The sequence below is a fragment of the Ursus maritimus genome, unplaced genomic scaffold (genome assembly GCF_017311325.1).
Source record: "Ursus maritimus isolate PB19 unplaced genomic scaffold, ASM1731132v1 scaffold_15, whole genome shotgun sequence".
Lineage (NCBI taxonomy): Eukaryota > Metazoa > Chordata > Mammalia > Carnivora > Ursidae > Ursus > Ursus maritimus.
The window spans coordinates 22,605,734-22,619,311 of NW_024423897.1; the positions used below are offsets into that span (position 1 = coordinate 22,605,734).

Sequence of the window (13,578 nt, forward strand, 5' to 3'; positions counted from 1 at the left end):
CTTTCCCAGATGCCCATTATTTCTATACTAAGAACAGCGGGAGTGTGAGGACAGGCGGCAGTGGCACAAGGCCCCAGTGTCGGGACTACCAGGAAGGGGGCACTACCAGGAAGGCCCTACGTAGACTGGCCCCGTTCCAGGAGGGGAGAGAAGCCAATATGGGGCAGGGCCCTGAGGGCAGGGTGCAGCCAGATGCCAACCTGAGTCTCCAAGACCCCCAGCCCAGCACGCTCCTCTTCCACCCGGCCTCTTACTCTCACTAGCAGAAGGCTCGAGGCCTTGGCGAGAAAGCTCCACGTCCTCTGGCGCTCACGCTGCTCTGGGCAACGGCGCTGCCGCCCTCACCGCGTCCTGGAGCTACGTCCCCCTGACTTATCTCTGGAGTTCACACGTTTGTTGCCTTCATCGTCCGAGAACCTACACTGCCCGGCCACGAGGCGCCTCCGTCCTAACTGGTACTCCCGCTCCCGCTCTGCCCGCGGTACCCAGTCTCTACCAGGTTCCTCGACAGGGCCTGCCTCCGGCTCACACCCTAACTTCAAACGGTGGCTCGGACAGTCATCCCCCACCACCCCTCTTCCATTTCCTGCCTCTGGATATTTCCCTGGCCCTCCCTAACAAACCACCTGTGACGATGCATAAGGTCCCCCCGAGCGGAGATGCCATCTCCTCCAGGAAGCCTTCCCCACGCTGACTCAGCACCTGCGGCACCTTCGCAGAGTCTCGTTCTCTGGCAACCTGTCCGTTCCACTCACCACAGCGTCCCAGAGCCTTGATGTGTCGTCAAGAACAAATGCTGAGTGGTGGTCTGCTCACCTCCAGGTGTCAGCCAGACTCTCCCCTCCCAGAATAAGTCAACTGCCAAATGTTTGTCCTGGATGTGCTGGGAACTCGCACCTTTCCTTCAAGCCTTTTATTTTCTGAAGTTGTTACAAAAAACCACAAACAAAACAGGGAAAAACTGACAGAGGACAAAGCCTCAGCATCAGCCAGAGACCAGAGATGTGGAAGGAGCTGCAGGCTGGGCCTTGCTAGGTCTGCAGGGCCAAGAGGTGGAAAGTCCTGAGGCCTCTGGGCACGTCGGGTTTGAAGGGGGAGGGGCAAGTCACTTAAAAAAATATATATATACTGTACACATCTCTATGAAGCATTCTGTGTCAGGACAGAAGTCAGACGCGGAGTCGGTGAGTGCCAGTCACTGGAGCCGGATGCTTTTCCTCCTCCTCCTCGGACCAGCCTCTCTGCAGGGCTCACTAGCTCAGCCAGCACGGGCACTGCGGCTGGCTGGCTTCTTCTGCAGAGGGAGGGAAGTTAAAGGTTCAATTCCAACCCATGGTGGGCAGAGGCATGGGGCTGGTCACCACTTGGCTAAGAAATCCCTGGGTGAAGGAAACACATCCAGGGGAGGAGCACGGGCCACCACGGACACGTGAGCACGGACGGGTCCCAGGAACGGGGCTGAGCGTCTCAGCACTCCACTGGATCCTCGCCGCCAGCCAGGCAGGCTCTGTGCCCCCCAACTCCAGGAGGCTGGTGGCTGCTGGGGCCCCATCAGCCCCTGCACCACCACCCGGACAGCACAGCTCCATCGGAACGGCTTATCCTGCGGAAACCATCTTCCTCCCCACGAGGAACGCCCTCAAATACAGAATCACAAGGAAGAGAAAGCGGACAGTGGTGGGGAGAGACCGAGCTGTACTTGACCTCGAGCCTCATCCTCCTCTACAAAGAGGCACTATTCTGGATTCTTCTAATTCTGCAGCTCTGACTTCTGGCATCGCCTCACTGGCCCCACTGACCTTGAACCACTTTCTCCAGCCCCCGCTCCTTCCCGCTGCCTGGCCCCCGCGACGAGGACAGATGCTAGTTACCCTCCCACCCTCACCAGAGAGGGGAGGTCAGCGGGATCCCCGGGCCAGGCATCATACCTGTCGCCGTGTGCCCCTCAGACAGTCTGCTCTGCTGTCTTCTTCTGTGAGGAGAGAAGTACGAGGCCCCTGTAACTGAAGCAGCCCTGCCGCCCACGCTGCCCGCGCCCCACACCCAGGAGCGATGTGACGGTTCTCTACTGACGACTCGCAGCTCGCCCAGAACAGATATTGGTATAAAGGGATCCCCAAGGGCAGGGATGGGACCCCATTTGTCCAGGAAGGAGCCCAGGACACGGAAGCCAACAGATGCTCAGCTTTTCTGAACACAGCTGAGGCCCCGCTGGCCACGTGAGAACTGCACCACGTAAGGTGTGGAGGCCCCCCTATTCCGGTGATCAGCCTTTGGAAGCCATAAAGCGGAGGGGTGTGTTTCTGTGGCGGGGATACCCCACCAGCTGGGGTACACACATCCCAGGGAATGTCTTCTCTCACCTCAGCCTGCCTGGCTGGCCTCCCTGCCCCCCACCTTGGGGCTCTCCTTTCTTCACCCATCCCAAGAACATCCTTCCACCTCACAGATAAAGACAGGGTCACTCCCGTGGCTTCTACACACACAGACCATGTCCTCCCCGCAGGTGGTACCTGCCTTCCACCCATCTTCTCCAGTGTGTCACAGTTCACAAGCCCCCAACCCCTGGACCCTGCGAATGGATAGGGGGCAGGGACCAAGTCTGGCCCGCCCCACCAGGACGCTGACACACACAGGACGGAGCTCATCACATTCACCCTGGGGGCTGCGTCTGGGTTCTTCTGGCTGGAGACCCCTCAGGAACTCACGCTACCTTTTTCTTTTTTTTCTTCTGGAATGGTGAGTCAGGGTCTTTGGTTGAGGCCTTTTTTACTTTCTTCTTCTTTTCCTTTTTTTCTTTGTCTTTTTTCTCTAAGGAAAGAACGTAAACCCCCTAAGTAACAGAAGCATGGTGGGGTTGGTGTTAATGTCAAGAGACAGGGCTCGTCTCGAGGGATCCTAGAACCACTCCTCCCAATGCCAGGTCCCCAGTTCTCTCCACTCTGTGGGGACCCATCAAAACACAGGCCCCAGGCCTCTGTGACCACCTGCCCTGGTCTGAGAGCCCATGGGGCTTGCCTCATGATTTCTGCCCCATCCACAGGTGACCTGGACTACTACTATTTTTCTTTAACTCACTGTTTAAAACTTACATTTATTTTACAAAGTTACATTCTACCTGTGAACAGGACTATCGCCTAAGGTATAGACAGGGCTGGAAGAAAGGAGGTTCAGGGCTTGTGGAGTCTAGTGCAGAGCTCAGGAAGGGCCAGCTACCGTGAGCTCCGAGGGGAACCTGCTATCTAGGGGCTCGGGCCGCAGAAGCAGGAGGCTGAAGTGTGCGTGAAACTGGCCGCCCGTTGTGGGCGAGCTCCAGTGGCCTGCGTGTAGGCCGCACCCTGCAGCCCCATGTCCCCACGTCCCCAGCAGGTCAGCCCAGGAGCTCCGGGATCCAGCTCTGGCTCCGCCACCACCATGCCCCCGCCCCAGACAAACCAGCTCGTAGTCTTTCCCTTCTATGCCCACTGAGCGTCCCCCCGCCCATGGCGTGCTGACCGGGGCTCTCGGCCTGCGCCCAGAAGCCTGCTCCAGGCTGCGGCTGGCCGGCCACTTACTCTTGTCGGATTTCTTCTTCTCCTTCTTGCTCTTTGGGTTGCCTTGGTCTCCGCCCTCAACCTTCAGTGTCCCTGGCTCCCCTTCAGGCTTTTCCTTGGCCCCTCGGGAGCCAGGAGACTCTTTCTCCTTCTTCTCCTTGATGTTACCACTTGCTCCGTCTCTCTTGGCTTTGGCCTTGGGAGTCCTGAGGGCCTTTTCTGGTGAGCCACCACCCTCCCCGCCTCCCCCGGCCACCAGCTGCTTCTTCTTCTTGCTCTTGGGGGCTCTGGCGGCCGTCTGGTCCCCCGACAGCTTCCGCTTGCGGACCAGCCGGCCCTTCCTGCCGCTCTCCTTGGCGGCGTCCGTGGCCTTCTTCCTCTCCTGCTCCAGCAGCTCCGTCAGGACCTTCACCACGGAGGCCTGGACCTGCGCCTCGTTCAGGGGCCAGGGCTCGCTCAGGAGGCGCCGGCTGATGTCGTTTTGCAGTGCCAGCATGGAGGCCTGAGGGCTCCCGGCCTCCTTCTTGGCCTTCCGGGGCTTCTGAGGCATGGGATTAGCCTCTCTTCTGCCTGTGGAGAGAGCACATGGGGTCACGCACTGGGGAGAGAAACAGGCTCACCATGTAAGAGCCAAGGGGGGTCTAGGGACACAGCTAACCTCCTCCGACAATGGTACAGACAGGAAAAGGGTGGCCCATTAGTCACTCTGCCCCATCCGGTCTCCTGCCTCAGCTTTCTAGCAGCTTCTAACTTAGCTTTTTCCTTTAAGTTAGCTCTTTCATCTCCTTGCACTAAAAACTCAAGTCAGGTTGGAGATGGAAAAGGACTCTAGAATCTTAAGGAAGAGGCGTGAACTCCATCAACAAAACGAAGGTCAGACAGGAGGGAGACGGTGTTGTCCAGTCAGAAGTCCAGAGCTGGGAGGCAAGGGCCTTGAATTCCAGGTTCTCCTACCAACAGCGTGCTGTGGGACCGTGCTCCTCTCACAGCCTCAGTCTCTCCATTTGTTAAAATAAGGGCTTAGATGAATAGTGAGGCCTCTATTCTACGTCACAGACTATGATAAAAGCTGGTCAGGGGACAAGGCAGCCTGGGGGTGACGGGCATGGTGTATACGCACGTGGCAGCTGACTAAGCAGGTCTGCTGCCTGCCAGAGGGACTTCTGGTGCAGCCTTTGTTTAGAATTCTCCACGCCTCTGCTCTCCTTTGATAATTGTGTGCTGACTACACGTGTGAAAAAAAACGTCCACAGCCCCCTCTAAAATGTCTCCCTGTCGCACCCGCCTCTCACAGAGAACACTGGGGAAGAAAGTGAGCAATGACTCTTCTGCTGACCCAGCACCGGCGAGCTGCAGCTAAAGCCAAGGACGGGGTATGGGGGGTGCGGGGGGACATCAGCACTGTCCCGGTGCTGCCCCTAACTTCCCAGGTGACTCAGCAGGTTTCCACTCATTCTGGGCCTCACAGACACAAGATGCCTACACGCTGGCTCCAAAGGCGCCAGTGGCTCGGCCCTGCTCCCCGTCACGGGGCTGGGGTGGGCTAGGGGAGGCGCAGACGGCAGGCGGAGCGGGAGGGGTTCCCAGCATAGACCGAGGCCCAATTCAGCCCTTCGGTGCTTCTTGGCAAGGGCAGGGGTTGCTTGGAGAGGGAAGCTGAGGAGGGCAGCTTGCACTGGCAGCCTCCCTCCGCGCAGCCCACTTCTCCGCTCTTGCCTACAAACACCCCAGAACACCAAAGCTGTCTAACGCCCAAAGCTGTCCCAGACGGGCCCAATAGAGACCCCTGTCCCTCAGTGCTGGCAAAGTCAGCGCTGGCTGGCTGATGCCCCAGGCTGGGTGATCTCAGCAATTCCGGTCCGCCCTCCAAACACCACGTGACAGTTTTCTGTGTGTGCCACGCCTGGACACTCACTGGATGGCTCTACCCTGCTCTGTGTTGTTCAGACACAGAGGCCCAGCGTGGCCAGGGTCTGGTCTGAGGCTTTACAACAAGCCAGTCCATCATCGGGGGTCTCTGCCATGTGCTAGAGACTTCTCCGAAAGTGGCTCCTGCCTTCTGGCTGAGCCCCCCTGAGCTCCTACCCCCCAGACCATGAGTCTGTTTGTTAGAAAGCAAAGTCAACGGGGTTAGTCGGAGGAGAGCCAAGGCCGCTCTGAGGCAGAGACTGCCCTACTAGGCATGCCAGCATCCCACAGAGCTGGATAACCCGACTTCCCGGCCGGCCCAGATCCTAAGAGCCAGACACATGGGCGTGGGGCACCAGGCCTTGCCTGGAGAGGCCCTGGTGACAGACAGGACGATACTGGTTAGGACTGTGCCTGAGGGAGAGAAAGAAGGGGCCCACTGCCTTGTCCCTCCATGTCCCACTGTGTCTCCTGTGGCCCTTGACTCACTTGTTTTAGGGGATACGGTGCCTGCTACATGTCGGGGCTCCACTTCCTGCTTGCCGTTGGAGGCATCTGTGGTGACGGAAGTAGAGGAAGCCGAGGGGTTGTGGTCTGGCCTAGGAGTGGCCTTTGAAGCCTGGGAATTGGCCAGAGTCGGCCCAGGGGTCACATAACCTGAGAGGAGAGACTGAAGAAACCCAGTGTGAATGATGCTAGAACCCTGCCCCGCCCTTGAGTGCCGGGCCTGCTGAGGAAGCTATCCCAGGAGCCCCTAAGATGGGGCCAACCCTGCTGGGCCAGGCGGGGAGCACGTCAGCCCTTTCTCTGTACCTTCTGCACTATTTTAATTGATAGAAATTCCCATCAGGCTCATCTAAGAAGACAGTCTCTTAGTACGAACGCGAATGGAAAATCACTAGCGCCTGCCATGTACAGAAGATAACCTTAAAGAAATCCCATCTGTTACAAAATGTCTTTTTTTCTGGGACTCATCTAGAATCAAGGCAAGCCTTCTCTACAGGCTCTAGGAGTCCACTACGTATGGCTTTATGCTGAAACAGAACCTCGGGGGGAGACACAGGGCCCTGTCGCGGGGGATGGCCTCGGCCTAACACTGCAGCAGGTGGCCTCGAGTGCCCGCCCCAAGGCCCCCAAGGGGCCAGTCCCCTCCCTCGCGGTTACCTGAGAGGGTGCCACCGCCTCGTCCTCGCTGGACTCTGCTGTGGTCTCCTCCACCAAGGTCTCCGTCGTGGAGGGTGCCGGACCTACCGAGGGAGCACAGGCCAGCTGTCGGGAGGCCCTGGGATGGCCTGAGCCTTCCGCTGGACCCTCACCCTCCTGCCCAAGGCTTTAACCGCTCCTATGACTCCCTCCAAGATCAATGGCTGTTTGCAGCCTTTTAAGCAAGACACCTGAACGCCAAAACTTCCGTTCTAATTCCTGAGGCCTGACTTATACTTCCCAGCTTTTCTGTGCGGGAAGCACGACCCTGGGATTCTGGGGGGTCAGTTATGGGAGCCCGACAGTAAAAAGCCAGCAGTGGTCAAACAGTAGAGCTAGAAGATCTTTGGTATCATTTGGATCAACCTCCTCATGGGATTGTACAGGTGGGGAAACTGAGGCCCAGCATGGGATGACTAGGCCCAGGCCTCTGAACAAGTGGAGACACAGAGCCGAGGCCGGAGCCTCGTGCTCCGCCAGACAGCCCTGGCCCCGCTCTGGGCCCACCTAGCCTTCTCCTGGGACCCTCACCTGGCCTGTGGGCCGAGGGAGCCATCCGGGGCCCGTCAGCATCCTCCTCACTCCCCGAAGAGCTGCCGCTGCTGTCGGCACTGTCATTGGAGGTGTCAGAGGCCTTAGCTTTGGCGTGTCCGGCAGGAGTGGCCGTGGCCCGCTGGATTGCAGGAACCTCAGGCTTTCTGAGCTTGTTGGTCCCCTTGGCCTGCACAGGGGCGCTCTGGGGACTCATCACAGGGAGTGTTCCCAGAGCACCGTCAACCTAATTTCGTTGAGAGAGAGAGAGAGAGAGAGAGACAGAGAGAGAGAGAGAGAACAGAAGAAAAAATGAAAGGAAATAAACTTGGACTTGGTGCCTACCGAACACCCCAGTTACCTCAGGGCTGGGCGCCTGCTTGCGGCTTCACGCCCGGGCCTCACTTGGCCCTCCCATAAACGCTCCGCCGGGCAGCACAGGCTGGGGGTGTGGGTCAGAGACACGTGCATGCTCCAGTCACAGGGCGGCTAAGTGCTGGCGCTGGGACCTGGGCCCCTGCCTGGGCCCTCCCTTCTCTGCTCTGCCATCCTCGCTCACTGTCCCCTCCAGGATGGGGCCTGGCTCCACCACCACCACCAGGCTCCCCAGCTCACCCCACTGGAAGACGGGGTCCTGGCAGCAGGAGGCTGGGCCTCACTGGCTTTCTGGGCAAGGACCTTCAGGGCAGCCTGGGTCAGCGGGAGGCGAGCAGGGCTCCTCTTTGTCACCTGTGGACAGCCACAGGCAGCCCTGAGACTCGCAGGTCCTCAGGATGCCATCTGTGCTAGGCCCTGGTCAGATCCTGGCTGGGGTAGGAGGGGACCTATATCTGCACAAGGAGTCACGGGGCTGGAGTAAGGGACTGACGGATCGTCAAGGGCGAAATGCCACCATCAGGGCAGAAAACAGGGCCAGGCTTCAGGTTATCAGCTGATCACATCGTTCTCAGAGGATCCAAAGACAGCTTCTAGCCAGGGGAGGGAAGCTGCTCGGGTCCCCTCCGAGGCCCCCCAACTCAATCTGAGCTTGCACCTGGGACGAGTCTCTAGCCTCGTAGCTACAACAGCCTCTCAAAGTCTCCCCGGCGCCACTCCTGCTCCCCACGTCCACCACCAGTCAGGGAGACGGCACTGGAAAGGAGCTGGGCGGGGCCTCCCCGAAAACCTCCAGGCACCCCCACTGCCTCTCTGCTGCTGGGCAGCCTCACCACGGCCTGTCCGGGCCCTCTCGCCTTCTGCTTCGTCCGGCTCTCCCGCCCAAGTGCTTCCCCAGAGGGTCCCACCCCGTGTGCCCCAGCCTGGAGTACCCCCTTGCTCGCCCTGGCCTGGCCGCTTCTCTAACCTCCGTGTCACCTCCTTGGGGAGGCCGCTCGGGCCCATCCTTCCCGAAGCAGCTCCCCCCCTTATTCTCTGGCTTATACTCAGTTTCTTTCAAAGCACCCACCAGCTGGTGAGTACTTCACTCTTCGGCTTGCTTGTTCCACAGCCCGTGAGGGAAAGCACTCTCCCTGCTGTCCTCCCGCGGCACCTCCAGGGCCTGGCGCGGACAGACGCCCAGCACCGGCTGCCGGCCGAGTGGCCGAATGGAGGCAGGCTGCCGGGCGCAGTGACCACAGCACAGCTAGCCAGCACCCATGCTCCCAGGAAGCTTCTCTTGGGCTGTAGCTCGTGACGAGCCCCTCTGGGCTAGGGGTGCCCAGCTCCCTCCTGCCCTCTTAGAAGAGAGGGGCGGGGTGCAATGGGAAGGGAAAACTAACCCACATGGCCCAGGAGCTGGGTGAGGAGTGAGGAGACCCGGGCTCTGGGCCTGCCTAATCCCGGACAGGCCTCAGCGGTCTTGCCAAGGGGCAGCGCTCGGCTCTGCCGCTCGCCGCTAACGCTACCCTGCTCAGGCTGTAGATTTAGGCAAAGACGCAACAGAAACACGCCGAAAACGGCGAAGGCCAGCAAGTCACCATTACCCACACTAAGAAGGGCAAGGTTTGTTCACAGCATTTCCAGACCGGGGGGGAAGAAGAACACAAACCAAAAGCACAACCGCACTGGACCGGCTGCCGAGGGCGCGCGGAGCCACACGCTCCCAGACTACTGTTCCTCGCTGCTCAGAGGCATCCGGGAGCCTGGTCAGGGCCGCAGCCAAGCCAGGGAAGGCGCGGGCCGCGAGGGGGCGGCTCCTTCTGGGGGCGCCGGCCCGCACAGCCCCCCCTCGCCTGCCAGGTACCTGAGCGACGGGCACCTCCTGTTTCTTGCCTTCTGACGCCCGACCGGACGCCTCACTGCCGCTGGCCCCGACAGCGCTGGCTCGGACGGCTGGCCTTGCGTGGGCCGAGAGCACGGTCGCGCTGGGTCTACTGGCTGAAACGGAGCGGGACGGGGCGCAAGTCAGGGCACACAAGGAGCAATCCCCAATTATCAGCCCTTCCTGGGGACGCGGCGCAGTGCTCACGGCATTTGTAGCAGAAGCCTTTTTAGGAGGGCGCCTGGGGGGCTCAGTCGGTGAAGCCTCTACCTTCAGCTCAGGTCATGACCCCAGGGCTCCCTGCTTGGTGGGGAGTCTGCTTCTTCCTCTGTCCCTGATTCCCCGGCTCATGCTCTCTCTCACAAAAATAAATAAATAAAAAAAAAAAAAAAAAAAAAAAGCCCTCCCTGAACCTCGCAGCCAGGAGTTGTCACTAGCTCCGTGTCACGAGCTCAAGGGAATCACAGGACTGCTGTGGCAGTGACCCCAGGATTTCTCCCTGGCCCCTCCCCACACTTCAGTCCGATGACGCTGCCCCTCAGCTGGCCACGCCACTACCTGGGCAATGGTGGGGGGCACTGTCACCAAATGGGACTCACTGTGCTTTTAGAGAGTCTTCGTAAGAATATCACGGTCGCTTGCAAAGGCTGTTACGTGTGTTCGCTGTAGCGCTGTGTTCGTGATATCCCCACAGCCCCCACGCAAAGCCCTTAGCTTCCTCCGGCTCGGCACTGCCCACATACACTATGCTAAGGCCACCCAGAGGACAGCTCCGGGGCCAGCAGGAATCACATGGTAAATACATCATGTCACCGTCCGTCAGGTAAAAATCACAGAGCAACATGCACAGTACGGCCTCACTAAAAACACAGACACAGCTGCAGTGTCTGGGAAGTTAACAGTTCCAGAACGTCAGTAATTATTCCAGACAGGGGGATTACAGCGACATCTTTTCTTCTGTGCTATTCTGTCTTTAATGAGCCTACCAAAACCAGGTCTTATTATTACCCTCACAGAGTGTCATAACAACAACATTAGCCATTTTTCTGATGGCACTGGCAGTATCACAGATTCTCAGAAGTCAAAGAAACCACAGAGAGGGTCGGTCTCCCACTGACAGATGGAATCCTGGCCTAAGATGTCTGGTTAGGGATTACCCAGCCCTCTTTACAGGTGAGCAGGACCAGGAGGCTCACTACCTCCCCGCCCTGTCCCCATTCAGGCGGTCCGTTGTTACAAAGCTCTTCCTTAGATTCTGCGGAAACCTGCTGCCGGCAGCTTCTAGCCACTGGCGTGGGTCCTACCCCTTGGAGCTGGCAGAGAAGTCCCGACAATACTATCTCCGGAAATGGGGACCACAGGTAGCTCCTTGTCGGGATGAAACAATGAGAGCTGGCCTCAAGCCCCTCCGGAGCAACTGCGTGCTGTGTGACTCAGCCAGCAGCCTCTCCCCTTGGGGCTGCAATGGGGTGTGCATGCGTGTGTGCACGCGCGTGCGTGCGCCGGCGGCCCCTCCCAGGTGAGCCTGGCGGCTCCGTGCACGGCGGGCCTGTGCTCACCAGGAGTAGAGCACTGCGTAGCGGGGATCACATCCTCGTCCTCACTCTCAGAGGAGGAGCTCCTGGCTGTGCTCTCCGAGGCCCGGGCCTTCCTCGGGGTGTTTGCAGCTGGGGCTTGTGTGGCGGTAGCAGCTGGGCCAGCTGGACTACGATTAGGGTCGACAAAAATCAGAGGGGGTTTAATCACCTTGAAAAACAAAAACAAAACATAGCCCCCTAGTGATTAAAGGCTTGGCCAGGCAGAGGCCATTCCGGCCGCCCCCCAGCACTCTCAGCGCGCCCCCGGCCCGTGCACCTCTAAGACCCGCACAGCACCTCAGAGCCCACAGGAGCACCTGAGGTCAGCACTCCTAGCTCCACTGTATGGTTGGCAACACTAGAAGTCCAGAGAAGGGACTGCACAGCTTCACTGAAGTAGAGCCAGGGCCAGAAGAGCCAACTCAGCCTGCTTTCCTCTGGCAACTTCAGGGACAGACGCTGGCCGAGCCAGGTGCTCAAGCGGCATGGCCCTCAGCCGCCTGGTCGTCACCCACGGTTCTCCTGGGGAGCGGCCCCCACCCTAGAGACACTGGCGCAGCCTCCTGAGCTGTGGCCCAGGGTGCGACGACCCGGCTCCACTGACCCCGTGTCTCCAGCAAACAAACCACACAGGGGAAAGGCAAGGTGCAAGCGTAAGGGACCCAATGCAGTGTGTGGCCCTGTGTGGGCTCTTCTCCCAGCACACCGGGTACAAAGACTACCGTACATGAGACAATCCGGGAAGCGGAACGCCGAGTGTGCGGGCCAGTTTCTTAGGGGTGATACTGTATGGTGGCTGTCCTCTCAAAGAAAAGAAGCCAGGGGTGCTGGGGAAGGGGCGGAGGGTTTGCAGGAAGCAAGCCTGGGCACGAGTGCAGACCCGCTGAGGCTGGGGAGGGCACGTGGGGGTTCTTCATGCCTCGTCTATCTCTGGGGAGGCTTTACAGCTTCCAGTGAGGCAGTAGAAGAAAGAGAAAGCGGCCGCTCCCGGGATCCTGCGGACCAGGCCAGGGTCATGGCTCCGGTGGATATGCCCACCGCACGCAAGGGTATGTCGCACACACGGAGCCTGCGAGCCCGGCGAGCCTGCGCTTTCCATCCCCAGAGGTCAGACTCGGTCTGAGTGCCATGCCCTCTCTGGGCTTGGGGAAAACACAGGGCAGCAGGAGGAAGCTGCCCAAAGCCAGGGTCTGGGACCCAGTCTTGCCCATTACTCCACCCCGCCCACCTCCACGGCCCCGAGCACAGGGAGGGGGGTTGAGACATCATGAAAAGTCAAGCAGAGAGGTGCCCGCCCAAGGGTGGGAGTTCTGCTGGGCTAGGGCGCTTCCCACCCTTGCCAAACAGCCTCCCCCGCGGCTGCTCTGATCTGCCACTTCCAGAGCCTGCCTTCCCACATGATGAAAGAGAGAAGGATGGAAAGTGGGAGAAGGCTTACAGCTGAGGGAGGGGGGATCTATATATATGTGAGAAGACAGAAGAACAGATTGTCGGGGACGAAGAGAGGCACCGAACCCACCGAGGCAAACAATAGCGTCTGGGATGTTAAAAGCAGCTCAGCAGCGAAAGCCTCCCCCTCCCTGTTCCACCTGCCCACACGGCCTCGGCGCCGGGGGCGGTACAGGGGGCCTGGCGCGGGAGGGCAGGGACACGAGGGGCCCGGGGCTGAGCCCTGGACACGACGCAGTGCAGTGGTGGCAGCGCATCGTTCAGAAGGTGGGCCATGCGACCCAGGGACACGGGGAAACCCGCCTCTGATCCCACCTCCGCCAGACCTCACCATGTGGTGAGGGCCTCCGTTTCCCACCTGTTGAAAGGGCTCTTAGTAATCCCAGCCCGGGCTCGCTCACTGGAGGGGCTCTGATGCGCTCTGACAACTGCAAAGCACAGCACACGGGGTGACAAAGATTCACAGGAAGCTGGCGAGGCCTCGCCTGGACATTCGGCTGGGCCTTCCTGCAGCCACCGTGCAGCCAGGGCCCAGAGGGAATGCAGGGATCCCCTTCCAACTGCAGAACAAACCTGGGGGCCCGCTGTCACAGCTGAGCTCACCGACTGTGCCCTCGTTCCAGGCTGGGGCCGACAGGGGGCAGGGGGCTGACCGGCCCAGGCTGTTAACTCTGGGGGTAAGGGACAGAGCCGAGAAGGCACCCCAGAGCCCCTCGCAGAGCTGCCTGGGGGCTAGCGAACAGGTCCTGGGCCAGCCCCACCTGAAAGGGCTGGGAAATCCCTCTCTCCAGGGGTGGGCCTGCAGCCTCGCGGCTCACCAGCCCCCGGGGAATGTCATCCCATGGGTTGAGAAGGCTGAGGCTCAAGAGAGGGCAAGTGGCCTCCCCCAGGGTGACCAGCAAACTGTGCCAGAGAGGGACGGGAAGTCAGCTCTCTCGGCACCACACAGGAGCTCCTTCCAGGACCAACCATGCCAGGGCTCCGACTTAACACCCTAATTCAGTTCTTTCCGGGTCTTTCTCTCTAACTCTCCCTGAAATGTTGAGGGCAGGCCTTAGGTCTTTTTAATACGGTACCTACGCCAGCAGACCCTGGCCTGGGGTTGTAATGCCAGCACAACAGGGCTGCGCCACAGACC

General features: G+C 59.8%; 1 protein-coding gene across 6 annotated transcripts in view; it reads right to left on the bottom strand.

Moving 5' to 3' along the window:
• Positions 1 to 872: 872 nt before the first annotated feature.
• TCOF1 (treacle ribosome biogenesis factor 1) overlaps positions 873 to 13,578 on the bottom strand; it is a 38,011-nt gene continuing 25,305 nt past the window's right edge. For 3 of the 6 annotated variants that reach the window (XM_040630404.1, XM_040630402.1, XM_008692510.2), the window contains 10 exons: positions 10,974 to 11,160; positions 9,397 to 9,530; positions 7,791 to 7,904; positions 7,176 to 7,422; positions 6,606 to 6,688; positions 5,931 to 6,111; positions 3,555 to 4,103; positions 2,714 to 2,811; positions 1,929 to 1,972; positions 873 to 1,294 (listed from right to left, as the gene is read on the bottom strand). In XM_040630404.1, coding sequence (XP_040486338.1) covers positions 1,946 to 1,972; positions 2,714 to 2,811; positions 3,555 to 4,103; positions 5,931 to 6,111; positions 6,606 to 6,688; positions 7,176 to 7,422; positions 7,791 to 7,904; positions 9,397 to 9,530; positions 10,974 to 11,160 — 1,620 coding nt within the window. In that variant the 3' untranslated portion in view covers positions 873 to 1,294; positions 1,929 to 1,945. Of the gene's footprint in view, positions 1,295 to 1,928; positions 1,973 to 2,713; positions 2,812 to 3,554; positions 4,104 to 5,930; positions 6,112 to 6,605; positions 6,689 to 7,175; positions 7,423 to 7,790; positions 7,905 to 9,396; positions 9,531 to 10,973; positions 11,161 to 13,578 lie in introns of those variants that run through there. The other 3 variants (XM_040630403.1, XM_040630405.1, XM_040630406.1) reach the window with 3 other exon arrangements.